The sequence below is a fragment of the Octodon degus genome, unplaced genomic scaffold (assembly GCF_000260255.1).
Source record: "Octodon degus isolate 3935 unplaced genomic scaffold, OctDeg1.0 scaffold00129, whole genome shotgun sequence".
Classification (NCBI taxonomy): domain Eukaryota; kingdom Metazoa; phylum Chordata; class Mammalia; order Rodentia; family Octodontidae; genus Octodon; species Octodon degus.
This window is the reverse complement of record NW_004524705.1, coordinates 1510571-1534753: the sequence shown is the minus strand read 5'-3', so window position 1 is coordinate 1534753 and position 24183 is coordinate 1510571. Positions and strand designations below refer to the sequence as shown.

Below are 24183 nucleotides of genomic sequence, written 5' to 3'. Positions count from 1 at the left end.
GGCCAAAAACAGGAGAATCACTGAGTCTGAGTTGGATGGTGAGACTCTGTACCAAATGCATAAAAAAAAAGTTCAATGTTTTGAATTGATTCAGGACATGGAGGCAGCCACAAATAAGACTAAAGTCTTTACTTGTAATAGATTTTCTTTCAACATCACACTATACTGTGGCCATGTGCGCATGTGCGTGTGCATACACACACACACGTGTGTGTGTGTGTGTGTGTGTGTGTGTACACATGAAGCCCTGCGTGGCCTGGGAAAGCTACAGGACTTGCAACAACCATGCAGTCACCCAAAGACAGGCTTCACCTGCTGTGCATACTTGCTGCTGCCCAAAACAGCCAGGCTGCTGTGCTGCTGCGTGGGGGGTGCCGGGCAGGGAGGCCACCCCCACCCCCACCCCCACTGCTCTGTGCCCACTGCCCTGTATCCCTTGCAGTGTGGAGGTCGGGGTGCGTGTGGAGGCCTTCGACTGCCAGGAGTGGGCTGAGGGCCGGGGCCGGCACATCAACAGCGCCTTCTTAATCTATAACGCTGTTGACAACGGCGAGAAGCCCATCACCTTCCCCAGGGTCAAACCCATTTCCAAGGTTGGTCTCATCACAGGCGCAGCAAGAATCAGGCTATACCTGCCACTCCTCTGCCCCCCGCCTTGCCTGACCTCTGCTGCTGTTCCTTTTGTACCTAACAAAGTAACAGGACCCGTGCCTGTCCTGTCCATCTCATCTTGTCCCCTCCTTTCCTGTTCCCTCCTGTCCCTTCCCAGGCATCCCATCTAGTCCCGTCTGGTCCCATCCTCCCCTCCTCTCTGCCTCTCCCTGCCCCTGTCCTTTGCTTTTATTTCCTTTGGCTCCCTTCCCTTCCCTTCTCCCACACCACGCTGCTGGCCTGTGACATGACGGAGCCCTGACACCCTCACCTGTGGGCAGCCACTCACTGCTGTGGGTGACTGTGACCTCTGTGTCCCCTTCTGGGTTCCCTGCCTGTGGCAGGTCCATGGCTGGGCCGCTCCTGTGCCAGTGCTCACTGTCCCCCAGGGCTGGGCAAGCTGTGGTCTTCCCCCGGCGGGAGATGTTGAGACGTCCAGCTTCAGGACACAAAGCAGAGCTTCTGGCCCCCTTGTCCCAGCTAGTCACCCCGCGGCTTGAGCACAATGGTCACGGCCACCCAGGGCTGACAGCAGCAGCACTGCAATGGCAGAATTTGGTCCATTGTCCTCTTTTTCTTGAAGGATGATTTCAGACGCTACCGGGGAGCAATCGCACGCAAGAGAATCCGCCTGGGCAGGTAAGGGAGACGGGTGGGGCCTCCCTCGCGGCAGAGGTCACGACAGCAGGGAGCCAGGCCTGAGGCTCGGTCTGCAAGCATCCCCGCACTGCGGACGCTCTCAGAGGGGTCACGGGGACCCACGTGGGGTGATAAAGGGAGATGTTAACCGTGTTGCTTTTTCCAGGAGATATGTCATTTCTCACAGAGAAGAAGTCCCTGTCTCCACACACTGGGACATCAGCAAGCAGGTGAGGGGCGTCCAGCCCAGAGCTGTACAGGGAACACAGGGTTCTTCTGGCCTGGGCCCAAGTGGCACCACACAGTACGATGAGAAGCTGCTCCTCTCTGGTAGCCTGGCTCTCGGCCACAAGCAGAGCCCTGTCTCAGGGATCATCACCAGTTGCGTGTCCCTGTCTTCTCTGACATCGGTGTCTGATTCCCAGACACTCACTCAGTCCTTGCCACCAGCCGTGTGGAGACCTGGTGTCACCGGGATTTATTATGCCCCCAGCAGGCACTTTTATACAGCCATAAAGCAGCAGTCCTTGGAACTGTTTTAAACAAAATGTAAAGGAAAATCCCCATTTCCTCATTACCCGTGGTTATAAATCACAGTCACTGGGCATGGTGGTGCATACCGGTAATCGCAGGGCCAGGAGGCAGAGGCAGGAGGTCACCACGTGCTCAAGGCCATGCCAGGCTACACAGTGAGTTTAAGGTCAGCCTGAAGTTCGCAGCATGTGCCTATCTCAAAAACAAAAACAAACAAACAAACAAAAAACCCTGATTTTTAAAAAAAAAAAAAGGTCTTAATGACTTCAGAAGGAGACTTTGTCTTTGCTCAGGACATATCTGTCTTGCATCAGCTAAAATGACACCGAAGCACTGGGCCCACCACTACCATGTCAGGCTTGGACACTCAGAACTTGAGATAGAATTTATATGTCCACCTCAGCTCAGTTCTGAGGCCCAACGACTCACCTTGTCAACACATTCCAGCTCAAACGCCTGTTCTCCCAGTAGAACAGATTCAGTCCGCGTCTGTGCTCTGGACCAGCTCCCAACCCTTGTGTTCCAGGTGACCCTGAGCAACAGCAATGTGGAGGCACTCAGAGAGCTGGCGGCCAAGCCCGGCTGGGAGGTGACCAGCGCCTTGGAAAAGGTAGGGGCCTCGAGGTGGGCACACCTGCTGCTCCTCCCACAGCCTGGCACTTGGTGCCCCGTCTCCATGGAAACCGAAGGACCAGGCAGCATTTTCACTGCCTACTGCAGGCTGGCCTGTGTGGAGCCGCAGCACCTGCCCACCCTTCCCTGAGGCTGGACGTTGGTCCTCTCGCCCCTCCTCATCCCATCTCCACCTGCTCAAAGCCCACCTGGTCTCCAAGTGCAGGACAGGTCTTTCTGCATAAAGCCACCACCCTCTTAATGAACTCCCACTAGTGGCTCTTTCCGTAGCCTCCTCTTGGAGGAAATTCACCTGTTGGAGCACTTGCTCCGCACCGCCCTGTGACTCTTCCTCCAGAGTTCCCTGAGCTCATGTGTCAGCCCCACAGGGAGCTCAGCTTTTTCAGGTCTTCCCCTAACCAGATCATGAACTTCTTAGCTAAGAAGCTTTGCATGATTTCCGGTACCTCTGCCGGCAGCCTCTAGTGTTTCTCACTGCTGCAGATGTGAGCAGGCCTCTACCAGCGTGCTCCACGTTGTTAGGGACCCAGGGAAGCCGGTGTGCACAGGACCCCAACGGTGAGCCTCAAGGGCCACGTGATCCCCCTCCACCCCACCTCCACCCTTCTTCGCCAGCTCGACCTGATACTGGGGGTGGGCGGCTGGGATCTGGGTGCATGCAGGCACCGGTGCTCGGTCTTCCCGGCACCTGCTGGTCCTCGTGTCCCACGACAGCCTGGTTCTATGCCTCCTGTCCCCATGCAATTTCCACGGTGCCTCAGTGTCCTCACTTGGATGATACCTTGCAATGTCACCTCATGCTGAAGCCCATGTCCAGTCCAGTCGGGGCCCTCGCTGACCCTGCTGCACGCTGCCCTGCGTGGGTCGGTTCCCGCGTCTGCGGCCCGCCTGCTGCCGGAGGCTCAGCACAGCTCAGCACGCCCAAGCGCCGCTTTCTCTTGATCTCGCGTACAAGCTGCTCCCGGCCTTCCTCTCCCTGTTCCAGTCCTCGTCTTGTGTCCTCATGGGTTCTGAGCATCTGGCAGCCACACGATGGGGGGCCAAACTGCCTGGGAAGGAGCAGGGCTGCAGCGCGGTGCTGGGCCGCTTTGCGCCTCAGCCTCTAGGCCTCTGGAAGCTGTGGCCAGAAAGGAAGTCAGCAGGGTTTCTAGTGTCCCAGAAGAGCTTCATGATGAGGACTCCATTTCTATGTAAATCTTTAGTAGAGGATATGTATCCTTAAAGAAACTCTCTTGTGTTATCTCTGGGATTGGAATCCCTCCCTTTAAAAACTATATTTATGACAAAAATCTGATTTTAAAAGTCTGATAAACTATTTTCTCTGAGTTATCTTCTCTCCCAGGTTTTACAACTTTTATAGGGTTTCCTTAATTTTTTTTTGTTGTTGTTGTTTGTTTTTGTTTTTTTGAGCCAGAGTCAATACGTAGGCCTTCCCCAAACTCGATGCGTAACATAGGTTGGCCTGGACCTCACAGAGATCCTCCTGCCTCAGACTCCCAAGTGCTGGAATTACAGGCGTCTGTTACCACACCCAGCTTGCGTTTACTCCTAAAATGTAGACCTTGAATTTTCTTCTGTCACCTTTTAGTTGAATAATTTAGTTGAAACACGTTCCTACTGGATGACTGTGAGGTTTCCCAAGTGAAGATAAGGAAGCTGGCCTCAGGACCCACACAGGAGCTTTCACTGACTTCTGTCACAGGAAAAGAATTTTGGTGGATCAGTGAGAAAATTGAAAAGTATACTACCCTCGGAGAGCCTAGAATTCCGGCTTCGGAAGAGGCCCCGGTCCAGCGCCGAGTATGTTCATGGGGCACAGGGTGACCTCAATGGGGGGCACAGTGCGCATGTCCCGCTGTCTCTTGGCCACTGTCTGGGGCTGCGTCATGCAGACCACGCTCACAGTGGACGCTGGGGTCCGCCTTCCGCTTTGCAGCAAGCTTTCCCGAGGACAGGGCGAGAGCGTGCATAGGGCCCGGGCCTGGCCCCACCCGGCTTCTTCCTTCTTCCTCGGGAACATTTTTGAGTGAGTTTCTTGGAAGAGAGAAAGACCCAAATAACTTCTGTGTTCCGAAGCTACTTTTGTTCTTACGAGTACAATTTGGAAATGGTGATGTTTCGCGTCTCCTTCCGCGCAGCTGCGCTCGGGTGCTGCCGGGTCAGGCTCTGCCGCCGGCCAGCGGTGCGGTCCGTGGGCGCTTCTGTTTGAGAACAGTTCGCTTCGCCGATGGAAGCGCTTGGCAAAGCTTTCTTCCCTCTGCGAGCTGCGCACCGCAGACAAGCTGGGCCAAGGCGAAGCGTGCGAGCCAAGGCGCCGCCCGCTCATTGCCAGTCCGAGCCTGGCGTTTGTGATGAGATCGGACCGCGTTCACGGGTTTTGCTCGTGTTTGTTTCCTATCAAAAATGATGGAATCGATGCTAATCGTACAAGCCGCAGAAGCCCCCCGTGGATCGCCGCCACGCACAGAGCCCGCGGGAGCCCACCGCACAGCGCATCAGCTCGCGGGCAGCTCAGGCGCCGGAAGAGCGCTCCCCGCGGAGCTGCAGGAGCAGGGCTCCTGTGTCCCGGAAGGGGATGGTCGCCGGAGGCTGCTGGGCCCTCGGGAAGGATTTCCAGGCAGCAGGGTGACTCGGCTGAGGCTTCCCAGTGGCAAGTGTAAGCAATTCGAAGCCTGACAGGAGCAGTTTTTAACTGAAGGAGGAGCTGAGAATGGCTGGGAAAATCAGAGTATCACAAAGGACACGCGCACCTCCAGGAAACCTCTGGCTGGGGAGGACGCTGAGGCAGGAGGGGGCCAGAAGGGACTGCTCCCGCTCCCCCGAGGCCTCAGGGGCTGGTCCACCGCATCACCTGCCCAGCCCCCCCCCATGGTTTTCAGGGGCCCCCAAGGGAAATCCCGGTTTCCCTGGGATTCTATGAAAACTAGTTTGATCCCACTCCCCTGTCTAACACACATGCCCATAAATTATAACAAAAATTCTAAAACTTTGAGTTTAACTAAAAATCTCCAACCCAAAGCCAAATAGAATCTCATTAGAATGAAAAATAATCCCACTAAAATATACCGGCAAGCTAGTCCCAGCAATATTCGAGCCTACACACTTTGCGCTTCCCTTCATTGAATACTTTTCTAGTCAACCAAGTGATAAAGAAAACATTTGAGTTGGCTACAAATAGAATTTCACCTCCATTCTCCTGAGCACAAAAGGGAACTCACTCTCCTGGCCAGTTCTTGTCAGAGAATTCTTCACTAAGCAAAGGCTGTGATCCAAGAAGCCAAATCAAGCACTGTCCTCCCCGCCCAGGCAGTGGCCACGCACGCTTTCAGACCAAGCTCTCATTTGTTTGTCTGGCATCGTGGGACACGCCGAATGGGCTCTGCTGAGGCGAACGTGATCCCCTGGGTCAATGCTTTGGTTCTGGGACAGAAAGCACCTATGGCCTAGTGACAGCTCCTGAAGCACTCTGTTCACCACCAGGGCTGCTGTACAGAGGGCTACACTGAAGCCGGAGCACGCCTGCCCCCATGTTCTGAGAGCTGACAGTCTGAGCTCAAGGTGCTGGGGGTTACGTGCTCCTAAGGGGAGGAGAAGCAGGTCTGAGCTCTTGCCTGGCCCTGGGGGTGTGCTACTCACTCGTGGTGTTCTGTGGCTTGGAGTCATGACACCAGGCCTCTGCCTGGCATTGTCCCCTTGTGCTCATCTGTGTCCCATTTCCTGTTAGAGGGATGTCAGATACGTTGGGTGAGGGACCCTCCCTGCTGCAGCAGTGTGACCTCATCTTAGGTAATCCCACCACAGTGGCCCTGCTCCTGCATGAAGTCATATGCTGAGCTACAAGAGGTTAGAGCCTTGGCGCACGGATTTGGAGATGTGTGTGGGGGTGGGTGTGCGTGTGCGTGTGCGCGTGCAGCTTTCCACAAGCACTCTGCCCACCGCTTTGCCCGCTCCACCTTCCTTATACCAAGAATGTGAGTGACTGGGGCTGCAGGCCGCCAGGCCAGTGGCTGCTCTCTGGTGTCCCCTGCTCGGAGCGGGGTGAGACCAGCTGCAGAGGGTGAGTGTCACTGAGCCTCACCAGGCGGTAGCAGCCTGTGTTCTCCATGTTCCACAAGGGCTTGCAGGTGGGGCCAGGCCCCCCTCAGCAACGTAGAACTAAAGATGTGCTGGGGCGGGAGCAGGGAGATGTTCATAAGCGAACGCCCACTTGATTGATTCCCAAACTGCTCTAGTTAATTTCCCGTCTCTTGATTCTCTCGGTGGTTTTACACACACACACACACACACACACACACACACACACATGTGCACACAAGCACGCACATGCACGCACACACACATGCACGCACACACACATGCACGCACACACACATGCACACACGCACATGCACATGGGTGTTTAAATAAGGGTTTCTCCTTCACAGCCTGATTTTCCACCTGCTTGATTCCTGCAGCAGAGTCCTAGGTTCTCACCTGCTTGTCTGCTCTGGGCCTGTTGCCATGGGAATGATTATAGGATGGCAAATTCCAGCCCAGACTTCAGAGCGCCCAGGGAGATGGGGCGACAGGGCAGGAAGGAAGTGCGCTCCTATGCAGTGCACCCCACCACTGTAGTCCGAACACAGGAGAAGGCAGGCGGAGGTGCCAGGGCAGCCTTAGGGCTCTGTGAATGGCAAACGGCGCCCAGGACAGGCCTCTGCTTCCCTAGGGAATCAGACGCTGGTCTCCCAGAGTGGTGAGCGTGGGATCGCAGAAGGCTTTGTGCGGTGCATGGACCCCAGGGAAGGCTCGGCTCTAAAGGTGGCCGCCTTGGCCGCTGCCCCTCGGCCCCCGTGGGACACACCTGATGTCCTGGGAGCACATCCTGAGCCGCCCTGGCCCTGAGCCTCCTGAGGGAGATGACAGCGGGGCCCCTGTTGGTTGCTGCGTATAGGCAGGGAAATAGTGTGGAGGACAGAGCAGGAAGCCTGGTGTGCTTTCTTTTTCATGAGAGATCTGCCTGCACCACCATTAAAGGACCACCCTGCAGCGCACGCACGCTGTGTGCAGGATGTGGGGTGCCCACTCGGGCAGCCTCTGGACCCCCGGCTAAGTGAACTGTCATCCTTTGTTTTGTTTGTATTGGGTGATGAGATGCCTGAGCTCATATTCTCAGTCTAGCCAGGCAGGATGGAATCTTAGCACTTGGGGGCTGAGGCAGGAGGATCACTGTGAGCTGAAGCCCAGCCTGGGCTACATGGTGAAACCTTGTCAAAACACGCCTACCCCACACAGAAAAAGTCGGTCTATAATTACATGTATATGTATGTGGCTTTTAAAGTAAAATTGTCAGTTTTTCTCTTGTAATTTATTTTTTCTTGTTAATATTTTTAGATAAAGATATACACTCTGGAAGAGCAAAAAGACTTGTCGGTTTGGGTTGAAAAGAGTGTGAGGTGCCCGGCACACCTGGCTTATCGCCTCCTGTCTGACTTCACAAAGCGGCCGCTGTGGGACCCCCATTACATGTAAGCACAAGTCCAGCCCCTTTCCCTCCTCCATCTCACGATGCCGTGCAGGGCAGCCCGGCATGGCCACCTCTGTGGCCAAGCGTGTGAGGGCCTTCTTCATGAACTGAGAGGCTTCCAAAGCCATCTGCGCGTAGCACCCTGCACCAGGCGGTGTTGACAGCAGACAAAAAGCGCTGCGCTCACTTGCCCTCCGGGTCGACTTCACATCTTGCCCTCTTCTGCTCGTCCTGCCCACACGTGCAAGGTTGACAGGACCAATTTCTGCCATCTGTCACATGGGCCACCCAGAGGTAGGACTGGACTGGACTCCGGCTCTGCCAAGTTCTGAGGTCCATGCTTTTGCGCTCCACACCGCCCCAGCTCTGGAGGGAGCAGTACCATGTCTCCCCACTCGCAACCCTTGATGGAAACCCCTTTTTTACCTCAGAGCCTCACTCTGAGGGCAGCTGGTGGAGCAAATCCAGTCCTGACGAGACAGCGCGCCTTCTTCCCAGCAGCCTCTGCTCTCCCCCTGCTACTTCCTGTCCCCTCGCTCCTGCCCCAGGTTCCTCCAGCTCCATCCCTTCCTGGGACACCCTCTGCCCTCCACACCAGGAGGGGGGGCTCCATTCTGCAGATCCAGCCAACCTTGGACAAACATGGGGAATATCATGTTTGCACCAAACAAGCACAGACTTTGGTTCATTGACTCAATTCTGTAAATAAGGGAGTGGGACAACTCTCTAGGCAGCGGCATTCACACTGTATCAGTAACAGTGCAGCATGACTTTAAGGGGTGCAGGGGGACAGGCCGGGGTTATACGGAAATACAAGGGCACTTTATGTGAGGGACTTGAGTGGCTCCTAACTTCAGTATCTGTGGGGCCCTGTTTCTGAGCCCCAAGCACTGAGGGGTGACCGTCCCTTACCTGGGCAGGGACAGTGGCCTCTGGCTGGCCCTCTTCCCCTGAGAGCCCCACTGGCCTCCTGGCCCTCTTGATGGAAGGGCTGCCAAGATGGATCCCTCTTTCACATCACTATTTCCAAATGCAGACAAGGTAGAAGCTCATCTCTAAATTGCCTAAAATTCAGTGTGATTAACACTATGTAGCCGACAGACTGTGCCACGAAGGTGGAGCCCTGTGAGGTGCAGTGTTGTGCAGTGTAGACGCCCAAATAACACACCGCGGCCTACACCATCAGGATCAGACATTCTGAGGAAAGAGAAGGTTTTGTAGACGTCACATCCATATCATAGATTCTGCATAAGCACAAAGCGCTCAGGAAGAACAGTGCCTAAAGTTAGATGTTAATTGCTTGTAAATGTTTTACATTGCCCAGTGCAAATGTTTCTTCTGCAATCTTTATGGCCCTTGGCTTCCCATCCAAACTGAACTTCACTGGACAGAAGAAATTCGAACTCGGCTAACCCCTTAGTGTACTGAGTGCTGTGCTGGGTGTTTTCACCCGGCCTCAGCCCCCTCCCAGGCCCTTCTCCACTTTGCTCAGGTACAGTGGTGCAGTGCCTTGCCCAGGTGGGTTGAGGTCTGGAGGTCACAGCAGGCTGACTCCAGGGCCAGGGCTCTTCAGGCTGCACTTCTTTAGACCTTTGCTAGCTGGCTGTGTACTCCAGAAGGCTTCAGAGTATTTTACTGGCCCCTGGAAAAAAACAGTCTTGTGGAAAATGGCCTTTGAATGCCTTTCGCACTGTCCTGAGGGTGTGGTCCGGAGCAGGTGCCGCAGCCGCCTCTGCAGCAGAACTTGCTCTGGGGGAGCCGCCGGCCGCCGGCCTGTGACTCAGCTCTGGCAGCCCTCAGACTCCGCGGGCAGGTGGCTCAGCAAACCAGGAAGCGACGCCTTCTCTGTCAGGGAGAAGAGCCAGCCTGACCCGCCACCCCTCACGCAGGTCCTGTACAGTCATAGACCAGGTGAGCGAGGATGACCAGATCTATCACATCACCTGTCCTAAGGTGAACTGCGACAAGCCCAAGGACTTCGTTGTGCTCGTGTCACGAAGAAGGCCTCCTCGGGACGGGTGAGTGTGAGCGGCCCAGGGCTGCGGCAGCCTGGAGTAGAACGCAGGCGTGGGAAGGAGTCGGCGTCGACTCCTCTGGCTTCGAATGACTCGTCTGAAATTTCCCAGGCGGATCTCTAGCTATCACTGAACGCAACAATCAGCTGCCTAGAGCTGGGTGAGCAAGCGCCCTGCCAGGATTCTAAGGAGTTCCTCCTCCTCTTGTCTTCTTTGGGTGCAAACCCACATTTAGTACAGCTTTGAAACAGCCCGTTAACAGTACAAAAAAAAAAAAAAAAAAAACAAGAAACAATGAAAGACAAATGGACCCCAGGAGTTGGTTTCCAGTTCTTAAAGGCTTGAGGGTGCTGGGCACCTGGCCAGACTACCTGTCACCTGGGGCTGTGAGTCAGACGCCGCCTAGTGGCGATTCCCTTTGCATCCCACCACTCGGGGCATGCTGTCCACGGAAGAGTGACCACAATAACCCCACACGCAGATGTCAGGGGCACATCATCTCCTGTGCTGGAGGGCGTGAGACACAGCCCCAGCCAAACCCTGAGGGGTCTCCTGTAGCTTCTGGCCAAGCCACCCGCAGAGCAGCGTGCAGTCACTAAGCAGGAAGGAGCCGCTAGAGAAATACTGCTGCAAAGCCTCGAAAGACTCCCCGGGCACGGAAAAATGTGATTGCAGAGCATATCTGTAAGATGGTCGTATTTATGTAAAACTGCCTCCTGCATTCACTTATGTAGATGCTATTGTTATACATGCTATTGTTATACATTCATTCCGAAGTCCACAGAGCGCCCCCAGAGTGCAGAGGAGCCCCAGCATGCCAGGAGGTGGAGGGGACTGAACTTGTGGAGGACTTTCATTTTGTAGCCTTTGGAGTTCTCTATTGTTTGGTGGTTCTTTAAAACAATAGCTATTGTTTTTGTAATTTTAAGAAGAGAGGGAGGAGGCTGAAATTGCAGTTTGCAGGTCTGCTTAGCTTTGTGGAGTTGTGTGAGTGCATGCACCCTTCAGGTGGCCGGAGCTCCCTCAGCTGGCTCCTGCTGCAGCCCTGAGTGTGGCTGTGGAGACTTCATCCTCAAGAGCAGGGCCTCCAGAGCCTCTCTTCCACCCAGACAACAAATGCCTGGCTTCGTGGGATGAGGCGGGGCTTGGTGGCTAGCTCCTGTCTGGCTACAGCTGGCCCTGGGTGGGTCCCCAGCACTGCAAAGAAACGAAATTCTGCCCTGCACTGCCGCTAGGCGTGTGCTTCCTGACACCCGTTCTCCATGTCCCACGAGAGGCCGGGCCACGTGTTCTTGTCTTTCAGGGACACCTACCTGGTGGCGGTGAGGTCAGTGGTCCTGCCGGCCGTGCCGCCGGCCCCAGGGTACACCAGGAGTGAGGTGGTGTGCGCCGGCTTCCTCATCCACCCCACGGGTGGCAGCTCCTGCACCGTGAGTTTCATCAGCTTCTGCCGCTTGGTCTTCTCTGGCAGATTCAGGAGCTGCTCTCCATTACCCAGATTCCCAAAGTCCCATTCGGAATTCCTCATTCCCGATTTCCGAATTAATTGCAGTCCAGCATTTTGCACAGGAGCGCACAGGGGTGCCTAGGGTTAGGCTTCCAAGATCCACTCCAAAGCATCCCCAGGAATTTGGGCTAGAGTCTTCCCTGTATCAAAGAAATTCAGATCTTTGCTCAAAAAAGTTCCAATGCTGGTCAGAAGCTAAAATGCTGTTTTGTTTTTGAGCCAGGTGTCGTACCTCAACCAGACGTCGGCCAGCATCCTGCCTTACTTTGCCGGAAATCTTGGTGGCTGGTCAAAATCCATCGAAGAAGCAGCAGCCTCTTGCATCCGATTTGTAGAGAATGCTTCTGATGAGGCCGTATTTTAAATGGTCAAGTTCCAATTTCCTGTAGTTTAATTTCCACTTTAATTCCAAGTACAAGGGCCAGAGAGATGGCTCAGTAGAATAAGCGCTTGCCTGGCAAGCGCAAGGGTCTTGGACTCACAGAATGACTGGCTTCCAGCCTAAGAAAAGCACAGTTAAGAAGAGGTTGGAAAGCAGACTGCATCACAGTCCAATCTCAGCAATTTGGCTTAACGTCAGAAGAACTTTAAAACTATTTCAGGGGATCCAGCGCTCTGCCTCTTCCAGGCACGGAAATGGAGAATCACCTGGGCACAGCACTGTGCACTCTGTAAAGTGGCACAAATTTAGTTAAAATGACTGTAAACATACTTGGGTTACACAGGGGCCATGTGTGCTTGGGCTGAAATTTTCCAAAGTGCAAAGTGATGATTTTCTCTGAATTGATTAATGTGTGGCGTGGCTCCAGTTGGGCAGGTACTCGTGTGACAGAGCGTTCTGACAAGAGGTATTACATGTTTTAGGGCTTCAAATTAGGAAGGCATTAAAACGTAATAGAATCCAATCAATTTTATTAATGGGAACTACTTTACTAGTGTCACTCTATCTCCATTCGGGGTGGCTGCCCACTTACTGTGTAGTGCTGTGCGCACACACAAGTGCCTGCCGCACGCAGCGCTGCAGAGGAGCGCCCCAGCTGAGCTCTGCCCTGCAGACAGCACCAGCACATCACCCTCGACGTCAGCCCGGTGACTTCACGCTGCTATGTGTCTTCCAGGATAGGCCAAGGTAGCCCCCTGAAAGGACCACTTTGGCAAGTTGCAGGAGTTCTCCAATAGAGTGTAGAGCTTAGGAACACCCCGTTGGTGGTTTGCTAAATCTTTTTTCCCCTTCTTTGTTTGCTGTGTTAGGGATCAAACCCAGGGCCTGGCACCTGCTGGGCAAACGCTCCCCACAGAGCCGTGAGCTTGGCCCTAACTTGACAGATTCCACCTCTGTTCCCAAGTCTCCAAACCTACACGTTGGGTTATTTTCGTTGGTCTGTGTCAAAAGGTATTTGTGTGCATGAGCTTTGGGCTGTGCTGCAGTTGTATGAATTAATATTTATATACAATAAAAGTAGACACATAAATTATAATTATTCATTACATTCCAGATGTAAAAAAAGATTTTTGAGGATTTTTTAAAAGCACAAGACTTGTCAGGCTTTTGCTATAATTAGGACACATGCTGTCCGCCCAGCCTCGGCCCTTGGATTCAGAAGTTTTGAACTGTTTGTCAAGGCTAGAGCTGTTCTGAGGCTCGAGTTGGCAACTTCTGTGGAGTCTCAGTGAGGTGTGAGGCTGTGGCCCCCTTTGGCACAAGGACGTGTCCTAAGGCCCCAGTGGATGACGAGGCCATGGTAGCATGGAGCCCTCCTGGGCATGCGCGCGTGCGCACGCACACACACACACACACACACCCCTATGGCGAGGTGCAGTGATCAACTGGGTACAGTCCAGTATTCACAGCAACAATGAATGATACAGTACAGCGGCAGCCGTGTCCTGTAATACAAGCTTCTCAGTGTAGTCCGCGTCTCTCCCACTACCTGATTGAGCTGTCTTCTCCTTTTATCTTGTGACGCTGAGTATGATACAGTATTAATGGGATGAGGAGAAGGAGGTGAGTGACAGAGCCACACACGGTGCAGCATGAGGGCCGGTCAGCTTTGAAGGGATTCACGGGAGAGAAGCGTCTCCAACAGGCCTCCAAGGGCAAAGGCTGGCCTATGTCCCTGGCAGGAGGGGGCAGCACAGTGCGAGATCTCAGGATGTCACTCGGTTCAAAACTTAAGCATTGTTCCCTTGTGGAATTCCACACGTAGGATTTTCAGACAGCAGTTATTGGGTGCAGTGGACACCACAGAAAGCCAAGTCACAGCTAAGGGCAGTTGTGCGACACAGGTAGAGTCACTTTCTCTCTGCTGGAACACATAACACAATAGCCACAACTTGAAGAGGACAGGTTTGTTTGGGGTCGCAGTTTCTAGAGGTGCCAGCCCATGGTCCCCTGGCCCCAAGGCAGGGCAGCTTGGCAGGGGCCTGGCAGAGGGGGGAAGCTGGTCAGGCACAGGAAGCAGAGCGAAGGGAGGGAACCATGCCTTCCCAGGCCCGGACACCAGGGGCCTCCTCTCCCCACCAGACCCCACCTCAGCTCTAAGCCCCGCCTTTGAGCTCATGAGGCTTTGGGGGACATCCAGATGTAAACCATACTGAGCCCTTTCTGCTTTTCCCCAATACAATCACCATGAGCCACATGTGCCCTTAATTAGTATTCAACAAAATTTAAAAATCAGTTTCTAAGCCACGCTAGGCCCATTTCACATATCACCTCTCACATGTGATGAGGGACTGCCACAGCCACCCCGGGCGGTAGAGATGCAGAAAGTCGCTGTGGCATGGGGAGTCACCTGTTGCCACTGGCCCAGCCATTGTGGCCAGTACTGTGGTACAGGCAGATCTTCTGTTTTCCATTTTCACCTGTCCTTACATCAAACAATCTCATCTAACCTTCCTAGGTCGCTTCACTTTTATGCTTCTGCACGAAGTGGCAGCGCTTATCCACCTGGTCCTTGGGTCTTGAATGGCCTAAATTAAAATGCTCATTTTCAGGATTACTTGTCTTTATAGACTTTAAAAGGCTGTGGGAGGAAGAGATAGCAGTGGGTGATTTTCTATGTAGGGCATTTCAAAAATAGAAATCTATTGTCAGAAACAATAATGCAATTAACTACCACTGAGTCGTGAGACTCCACAGAGCTCAGGGTGCAAGCGAAGTAGTGTATTAGTCATGTGGTGAATAAAGTAAGTAAATAGCAGAGATTGTTAGATGCACTGCATAAAAGTGAAGCAGGTAAAGGAGATGAACGAGTGGGCTGCAGGCGGCTTCACTGAGGAGCCACTGAGCCAGGCCTCGGCCAGGAAAGCCCCGGGGGCAGTGCCTTGGGGGATTTCTAGGAAGAGCAGGGAACAGATGCCACTGATAGGGGGAAAGTTAGACACCACGTCCCCTGTGTCCCTGGAGCCCAGGCCTTAGGCAAATGCGACACCCGAGGATGAGCAGGTCACCTGGTCCATCGGCTGTCAGCCCCCAGTAGCCAGGACAGGGAAAGCAGAAGCCGGAGCTGTCCTGCAAAGTGTCAAGGCCGCCTTAAGGGATGCTCAAGACGTCCCACGTGACTATGGCAGAGGCTCCAAGCACTTATAGCAGGACTGGAAGCTGCTGGTCTAAGAAAGGGCCTCATTGCTACTAATTCTTCCTGATTTTAATGCACCTGAGATGCTATCTGTATCGACAGAGTTTGTCACCCTTTTATTAAAAAAATCTAGAAAAGAAATGTAAAACTTGGTCAGAAAATTATGTTCAAACATGTTTAAGAAGTGATGAGCATTTTGATAAAAATTGCAATAATCCAGATTATGACTACATGTGCCATTACATGGTTTTGCTCATATTTCGCATGGCATGTTTTAAAAATTGGAAATTGTTACTGGGCAGGTACAGGTTACAGTTTTGGGAGACATATGTAAAGAAATAAGTTTTGTGGTTGGGATAAATTATCAGAGTGTCTCAGTTACTCTTGTCTCATTGCTGGGACAAGTACCTGACACCCAAAATGAAGGACGAAAGGGTTATTTAGCTCCCAGTTAATGGAGGTTTCAGTCCATGCTCAGCTGGCTCCACGGCACAGTGCCACATGGCAGAGGGCAGCCGTTCATGGTGGCGGCAAAGAGCAGAGAGCAACAATGGCTGCAGAGAGCAGGTCTGTCTCCTTTAGGTTGCATTCAGGCTATCAGGCCCAGGCTGGTGTAGCACGCACACCCATGATCCCAGCAGCGTTCACAGCCATAATCCCAGCAGCACCCACACCATAATCCCAGCAGCACTCACACCATAATCTCAGCAACACTCACACCCATAATCCCAGTGAAACATGGGATTATGAACATGAATTAATCACAAAGTCTAGAAGTCTGCCCCATGGCTGCGTGAGGCTTTAGGGGGCCAACCAGACACAAAGCATAACAGAGTGAAAGCTACAGGGTCTGGTCTGTTCCTGATTTACTTCTCACTTCAGTGTTGGACCGGAAGCCTGCCACAGCCCAGCGCTCTCGCGTTCTCGCTGAGGCCACCAGCTTGCAAGGCTAACCTGATGCTGGGCAACAGGCCGGGCTGGCCACAGTTCGGAGTTGCTGTGACCGCTACCTCTGGCTGGGACACTTGGGGGACGGCTTTTTGCTGCCGGCTACTTCTCAAAAGTTCCTAAAGCCTGGGTCCCTTAGCTGTGAGAGGCTCCTCTACCTACAGCGTACACACGCAGCTGCCTTGTCACTCCCGCGGGCCTGGGGAGGAAAAGAAAGAGGCATGAATCCGTTTATGCGGTGTCACTAGTGCCGTGAGCAGCGCTGTCCTTTGTCTCTGAGCCAAGGATCTCGTGTCTTCTGCCGACAGCCACTGAACAGTCCCTGGGTGGCTTACGGGGACTCGCAGACCCTTCACACTGACCCAGCTCCACGTGAGAAAGTCAGACACGTAAGGCTCGTGCGCTTGTCCACGCATACCTGGAAGGAAGCAGAGTGCCGTACAATGCTGGCTTCGCTTCCCATTTGTGCCTTTTTAGGAACCTTTGAAAGTAGATTAGAGGTGACTCTGTCATCTAACAGCTCCTCCCGCCCCGTGCACCCCTCTTCCCTTGCTCGGCCTAGATTCCCCCGCCTCTCGTTGTGGCCACTTCCTGGAAATACCTGTGGCCATTTTCTTCACGCAGTTTCTCTAACAAAGCCCCAGCCAAGGCTGAGTCAACCCTGTGAGAAGCAGCTGGGGATTACGGGATGGTCTTGTTTCAAATTTCTGAGCACAGATTCCAGAACGCAGGGCGAGCCGACCCTACTGCGCTTCCCTGTGGGCACCGTCCTCACCGCCTCCCGTGCCCGGGCCGTCTCGCGTCTGTCCCACTCGCACCACAAGCTTTAGAGAGCAGCTCACTGGGGAGATCCAAGTCCTTAGGCAAGCGTGTCCTCGAGTCCTCACACGTGCATCTTCCACATTCCCGCTTTCCCCTCATGTTAAAATGGATGAAATATCTCTACCTTGGCAAAGAACAGGTTCTCTGGCCTTACGGCTCCTCCCTTCAGTTTTCTCCTCTCAGTTATGGGCCTCAGGGTTTCCTTTCCCTCTCCTTCCTTCCTTCCTTGGTTCCTTCATTTGCTCATTCCTACCTTCTTTTCTTCCCATTCTTTCCTTCCTTCCTTCCTTTTTCTTCTTTTTTTCCCTCGCTCCTTTCTTTTTCAGTACTGCAGGTTGAACCCAGGCATTCTCACTGAGCTACATCCCAGCTTTTCATTTTTGTTTTGGAAACAGGGTGTGGCTAAATTGTCTGGGTTGGGCCTGAACTTGTGACTCTCTGCCTCAGGCTCCCAGAGTGCTGAGATTACAGGTGTGCACCTCGAGGTCCAACTGGTACTAATGTTTCTTATGGTAAAGCACACCAATGCAGTCCTTCCTCTGATCCCATGTCCTAAGCTTCACCCCTCCCCGGCCCAGCTATCTGGGGGTGTGGGACCCACATCCCTATTCATTCACCTCAGCCGACCTGCGTCTGTCCCCACCATGCCACGGGGTCCCTCATCAGGCTCGTCTGTGTCCTCTCTAGTGCTGGATCTACTGGCTCTGCTGCTCACTTATTCTCTGAAAGCCTCCACTAAAGCTGGTTAGATCCTTCTTTGTACCACACTGTCTCTTCCTGGTTCCCGTGATGTCACGCACCCAGGTGTCCTCCCGCTCACTAACTACGTGCCTCCTCTTACCGTTCTCCCCTGCCATCAGACCTCCAATATATGGCTGCCCACGGTGCCGACCCGGCCTCTTCTCGCTCTCCATTCCTGGATCAGTTTCCCGAGCTAGAAGCCATTCCATTCCATTACCAACGATTCCCGAATCTATGTCTCCAGTCCGAACCCTTACTGAACCTCGTGCTACCTGCTTGATACTTTCATTAAGATAATAGTCATCTCAAACTCCATTTCTGAAGCAGACCGATTGAATTCTGACACCTTCCCTTCCACACATTTCCTTTCCTTCAGCAAATCCTGTGAGTTGTGTGTTAACACTATAATCCCAACCTTTGGCTCAACTTCACCTCCACAACCCAGATCCAAAACTTCATCTTTCTCCTAGATTTTCACCCATCTTTCTGTTTCTGTTCTGGCTCTTCTCTTCACTCTGCACTCAGCCCGGCAGCCTGGAGGTCTCACATCTCTCCTCAAAACCCGGGAGTAATTTTGCACATCACAGAGAAAAGCTGGAGTCTCACGAGGGTCCCCAGGAGTGCAGTGCATCAGATTATTGTTGAATAATCTTTATTTAACAGTCATCCCTATGTCCATGAATGGAGCAGATTTTTCACCTTCTGACTCTGGGTTTGACCCTATCCTTTACCAGCAGGATATTAGCAGATACACTCCAACTGGAGACTGGAAAAGGGTTTTGCAACAAAAGAATTTTTGGCAAAAGGATTTAGCCTCTTACATCTTAGCCACTATCATGAGAACAATATTGAACTTGATAGTTTCAGGAAAAGGGAAAGACAGATGGGCGCGGAACAGAGCTGCTTCATCTGGGCCTAATGTAGCTCAGCCCATGACTATGCGTCCAGGGGCTCGCCGGTGTTACCTCCTGCTCTATCGCATCTCAAGCTGACGAGACCTGTTCCCTGTGAGCACTGGCCTCCTTCTGCCGGCGCATCCCTCGCGCTTCCAGCCATATCTTGTGGTGCTTTGGCTCCACTTGGCGGGCGCCTCGCCAAGGGGACCCGACCTCAGCTGGCCCTGCCTGGCGCGCCCCTCGCCCAGGGGACCCGACCTCAGCTGGCCCCTTCCTCTGGCTGCACAAAGCTAGCTTCCTCAAGTCCTCGTGGTCTTTGCTCAAATGTCAACTTCTGGAATAAAACTTTCCTAGGCCTCCTCTTTAAAACAGAAGCCCCCACCTAACAAGAACTCCCACTCCACGGTCTTATTCCTGGGCCTTTTATTTTTAGTCATCTCATTACTAGCATGCATTTTTATCTGTTTTGTGTCTGTTATTTCCAATGTCGGCTTCACAAGAGCCAGGGTTCCATCGATTTTGTTCACTGCTCTGTCCCAAGGATTAGCACATCACCTGGCTTGTACTAGCCATAATTCTCTTTAAATAAATATACCTCCTCCCCATCGTTCTGTCTTGGTGACCAAGTCCAGAACTTTAAACTCAAGCTTGTATCTTTTCTCTTCACAAGAGTAAGACAATAAAAAATTTTATGACATTTTAATTCAGACACGTAAAATCCTACTGTTATCTACAAGTTACATGGTATTTTCATTCTTTTATCAGTATTTATGTCAACTTACCTATTTGAATGTCTGTACATTTGCTTACCATCTTTTTGCATTTTAGACCTTACAATCTTCTGTGATTAAATTTCTCATTAAAATACAATATGGAGGGGGCTGGGGAGATGGCTCAGTAGAATAAGCACTTGCCTGGCCAGCACAAGGGCCTGAGTTCAATCACTGGTTCTGAAAAAAAAAAAAAGAGAGAGAGAGAGAAAAAATACAATATTGAGAATTTTCTTTAGTAAGAAGTTAATGTGATGTAAATTCTATTTTTGTCTTACAATGACTTTTTACAATTTTTTAAATTAATTTATTGGTGTTCATTAGATATACATAACAATCACAGTCATCACCGGGAATTTGTGCCTATACGTAATCTTAAGTCTTGGAGCTGGGGAGATGGCTCCATAGAATAAGCGCCTGCCTGGCAAGTGCAGGGTCCTGAGTTCAATCCCCGGTACCACAAAAAAAACCTCCCATAGTCTTGATTCTTTTTTCCCTTCCCCCTTTAGCCCCTCCACCCATCCTTATTCACAAAAGCTTTGTTTCTAATTGCTTCTTTCCCTTCCTCCTTTTCCCTTCCTTCTCCCTTCCTCTCCCCTTCACTTGACTCCCTTCTCACTTGGACATCCTTGCCCTACTTCCCAGCGTCTGCATTCGCTTTGGTCCTTCTTGATGCCTTTGGTTTCTCACACGGACACACAGTGTGATACTTAAACGTGTGTCCAACTTATTTTACTTAAAAGTATGGTCCCAAGGCGCATCCATCTCCTAAAACTGTCTCAAGTTTATCCTTCTTTATGGAAGAGCAGCACTCCATTTTATATTAAAAACCACATTTCTTTATCCATTCGTCTGCTGATGGGTATGTGGACTGTTTCCAAGATTCAGCTACTACTACAGCTTGTGCTGCCGTGAGTACAGGTGTGCACATCGCTGTGATGGGCTTTAAATGTTTAGTGAGACACCAAGAAGGGGAATAACTGGGCCAAAGGAAACCTCTAGTTTTAGATTTTTTAGAAATCTTCATACCAATTTCCATGTTAGTTGCAACAACTTACACTCCCCCTAACAGTGGAGAAGGGCTCCTTCCTCCCCGCGGCCCCTTCCACACTCTGCTGCCAACTGGTTATCTAGAAAGTCAACAGTCTCTATCAAAATTTCAATGGCCCGCCCCACCTTGTTTTTTGCAGGAATCTATCAGTCAGTTGATCCTTGTCATAAGGTTTATGTGGAACGCACAGGGCTGCAGAACAGCCAAAACAATCTTGAAAGAGAATAAGGAAAACTCCCATTTCCTGACTTCAACACCCACTACTAAGTTACAAGTATTAAAACGTTGTGGTACTGATGCAAGAGCATGGATGTGGACCAAAGGAATAGAACCGGAAGCGCAGAAACACACCATCGTCTGTGTGGTCTGTATATTTCAAAAAGGGAACCAAGGTAACTCAGTGGCGAAAGAGCAGCCTAAAGTGTTCAGCAGCTGCCCAGGAGCAACTGGGGATCCATGTGCGAACACATGACGGGCCCTCCCTGCCTCAAGTCGCATCCCAAGGAGAAGCTGAAGCTGGAGGGCAGACCTGTGTGGGAGGTAGCAGCGAGCTCTGAGGGAAGCACCCTGCCCCCCCACGTGGTGTGACCTTGAGATAGTAAAAGATTTCTTAGTCATAACACAAAAACAAACACCAAGAGCAAGACAGCTGAGGTGAAAAGTGTCAGACATTTGCGTTTCACAGGAAAAGACAGCCCACAGAGCAAAGAAAGCATTCGCAGACTTTACCTCTGACAAGGGAGCTGTGCGCAGAACCTCTGACGCACGCACACAGCTCCGTGATGAACCACACAGCTCAACTCCTGCAGCAGCGAGTACCCTGGCATGCGAGCGCGCTGCGCTAAGAGCAGTCCCAGTGGCCACATGTTATGTGACCTCACTTACCTACGGTGTCCAAAACATGCAAACCCATAGGGACAGAGCAGGAACTGGTGTCCGGGAAGTCAGAAACGGGAAGCAACGGGCAACCAGCAGGTGGTCCTCCTTCTCTACGCTCCTGTCACACTCACCGCCTGGCTGTCCCGCAGCCTCGGGGTTCCTGCAAGTTCTGCCCCCTCCTTGTGGCTCCTCTCCACGGTCCGCATGGCCGGTGCCTATCGTCTTTCACATCTTAGGTTAAGCATCATCCCCTTTGAGGCCTCTCCTTGATTCTCCAATCTAAACTAGTTACCTGGTCATCTGGATTATCTGCTAATTTTTGAGTGTTTATTCATCTCATCCACTCATTCAAAAGTGAGGCTGCTTCTTACAAGCCAAGCGCTTCTGAGATTATAGACACGACCAAGAGAAAAAATTCCTGCCCTCGTGTAACAGCATAAGTTGGTGAAGAGGGACAGATAAACGCATAATGTTAGGCAGACATGTATAAAGCTAAAAGAGAATAAGGGGGCCAGTCAAGGTGGTGCACACCTGTAATCTCAGCACTTGGGAGGCTGAGGCAGGAGGGTCACTTTGAATTTTGAGGTCATCATGGGCTACAAAGTGAGTTCAAGGCCAGTCTGAACTCAACCCACCACACACACACCAAGAAAAGGTGAGGGGTGAAAAGCTATCAGGATGAGGGAAGGAAGTGGTGTGAGGGATGATCAAAAACATAGTAAGGGGCTGAGAAGATAGCTCAGTAGAATAAGCACTTGTCTGGCAAGCACAGGAGTTCAATCCCCAATACCGCAAAAAAAAAAAAAAAAAAAAAAGATGAATGTTTGAAAATTTTAAAAAAATTGTTATAGTGGGCTGGAGAGAAAGCTCAGTGGCATAAGCACCTGCCTGCCTGGCAAGCATGAGGTCCTGAGTTCAATCCCTGGGACCCCCCTCCAAAAAAAAAATATATATTATTGTAGTAAGACACATTGCCATGAATTCTCCTCACAACCTTTCCCTTTGCGTCGAACACTGATGCCGGTTTCTACCATTTTCTGAAGCATTTCTGAGTGCTTTTTGGAATGTTCTTACCAGGTATAGCCAAAAACCTCGTAAGTGCTGCCACCAAGCGCTGCCCAACAGGAAGGCGGCCTCGCAAGCATGTGGTGCTGGGTCCTCGTCTGCCCTATTCGCTGGATCTGGCCAAGGGAGCGTGAAAGGAAGCACCTTGAATGATTCAGGGCAGCCACAACTGGACAGCTAAAGCTACCCAGGAAGGACGAGTCGAGAGCCGCCTCGGAAAGCAGCCGGAGTACAGGCTAAGTGCATCTGAAGGCAGGGGCAGGGCTTGGAGGGGCTGCAGCAGCAGCTTCTATTGCAGTCAATTGTTTAAAAAGATCAACACACGCCCGTGCTTTCCCATCACAGCCATCTTCTGTCAGGCTACAGATGGGCTGTGAGGTGGCCACAGAACCAACGTCTGACACAGGTAAAGGCTGGCCGCCTAGGGCTGGGGATGTTGGGCAGAGGAACTGAGGCTGGAGGCTCTGGACACAACGGTGGCTGAGACAGCAGACACAGGGAGGGAAGATGCCTTGTCCCTGGGGCAGCCAACTGAGCTTGCAGGGGCAGGGGAGCGGGCAGGGGTGGCTGGTGGGCAGGCGAGAAGAGGGTGCAGCTGGCAGACAGGGCTGGGTGGAGTCAGAAGTGGGTCGTAGGAAAGGGAACCGCAGCTTAGGAGGTGTTCACAGGCACCTCAGTGGGGCGAGCCTGCAGGGATCCGCACTGCTGTGTCCCCAACTCTCCACTCCTCTCCCTCCTGCACCACGCGTGTGACCAGGGCCCTTCGACAGCCACAATCCCAGCACCTAAGAGGGCCAGGAGTACACCAGGTGCTCAGGAAACAGAACGCGGGCTTTCCTCTCGGCATTCCTAAGCCAGGAAAACATCTAGTGGCCAGTCAAGAACCTGTCACCAGGGACTCAGGATCCAGCCCGGGGCACACATACTCCTCCACACGCAGCTTGTTTCTGCAGCCTTCACAAATACTGGATCATTGCATGGAAACAGAGAGACCCTGGAAGACTAAGCGATCCAAGCAAGGGACCCCGCAAGAAGCACCCGGGTTGCATATCGCCAGCAGCCAAGTCCTTGAGACACTGTCCTCGAGGCAGGGACACCAGTCTGGCCGCGTCTGCACTGTGTAAGGCAGCGCTGGGCCCTGCTGCCAACTGGTTCCCGCGCTTCCTGGAGCTCTGGGTGCGGAGCAGTGATTTGTCATCACGTTTTCCTCCCACACTGAAAGGAGCAGAACCGCGCCTATGAGGATCAGAAACGTTGAATTGTGCAGACCTGAAAACAGAGATGTGCTCCCTTTCTTATTTGGTAAATATTTTGCCTCTGAGGCATCAGCAGCTAATCACAGCTGTTTCCTTCAGTGACAAATGGATTCAATCAGGTAAATTTCAGACACGAAGCACACCAACTGTCAGTCTCTCCACTCTGCAGCACGGTGGCACGTCCCTGGTGCGGTGCGCAGATTAACTATGTGCGCATTCATCAGCACAGACAAAGCGCTAATGGCCTCTGATTAGGGCTCGAACGAAAACAGCACCACCTCCCTCTCACCCCAGCTCCGCTGAAACGGAAGGAAGTGCTGCTCAGCCCCATCCGTGGCCCGCTGTGTGCATTCCTGACTAACCGGGCACGCTGGATTCTGGCTAGAATTTTTCCCTTACAAATCAAAGGCAGCCAGGGATGTAGCTCAGCGTACAGTGCCTGCCTGCCGGGACCTACCCCCACTCCCACCCTGCGAAGAGTGAAGAAAAACCAAAGGCAAGAAGGAGATGCTACTGAGATTTCATTTTATTTAAACATTTTTTCATGTCAAACTAAAACAAGAATTAAGCGAAATCCGTTTATCCCATCTACAATTCATAAAACATCTTACCAAAGGGAGTGTTACATGCATATCAATAAACAATGGCAGTTCAATCTAAAAACAGATACTCAGAAAAGTAAGTAAATAGTA

At 52.2% G+C, this 24183-nt stretch overlaps 1 protein-coding gene across 1 annotated transcript in view; it reads left to right on the top strand.

The window, feature by feature from the left end:
• Positions 1 to 12973, top strand: part of Acot12 (acyl-CoA thioesterase 12) — a 44423-nt gene extending 31450 nt beyond the window's left edge. The window contains exons 8-15 of the mRNA XM_012516846.2: positions 443 to 593; positions 1235 to 1290; positions 1457 to 1520; positions 2351 to 2434; positions 7831 to 7964; positions 9853 to 9981; positions 11282 to 11408; positions 11709 to 12973. Coding sequence (XP_012372300.1) covers positions 443 to 593; positions 1235 to 1290; positions 1457 to 1520; positions 2351 to 2434; positions 7831 to 7964; positions 9853 to 9981; positions 11282 to 11408; positions 11709 to 11849 — 886 coding nt within the window. The 3' untranslated portion in view covers positions 11850 to 12973. The remainder of the gene's footprint in view (positions 1 to 442; positions 594 to 1234; positions 1291 to 1456; positions 1521 to 2350; positions 2435 to 7830; positions 7965 to 9852; positions 9982 to 11281; positions 11409 to 11708) is intronic.
• Positions 12974 to 24183: the final 11210 nt, after the last annotated feature.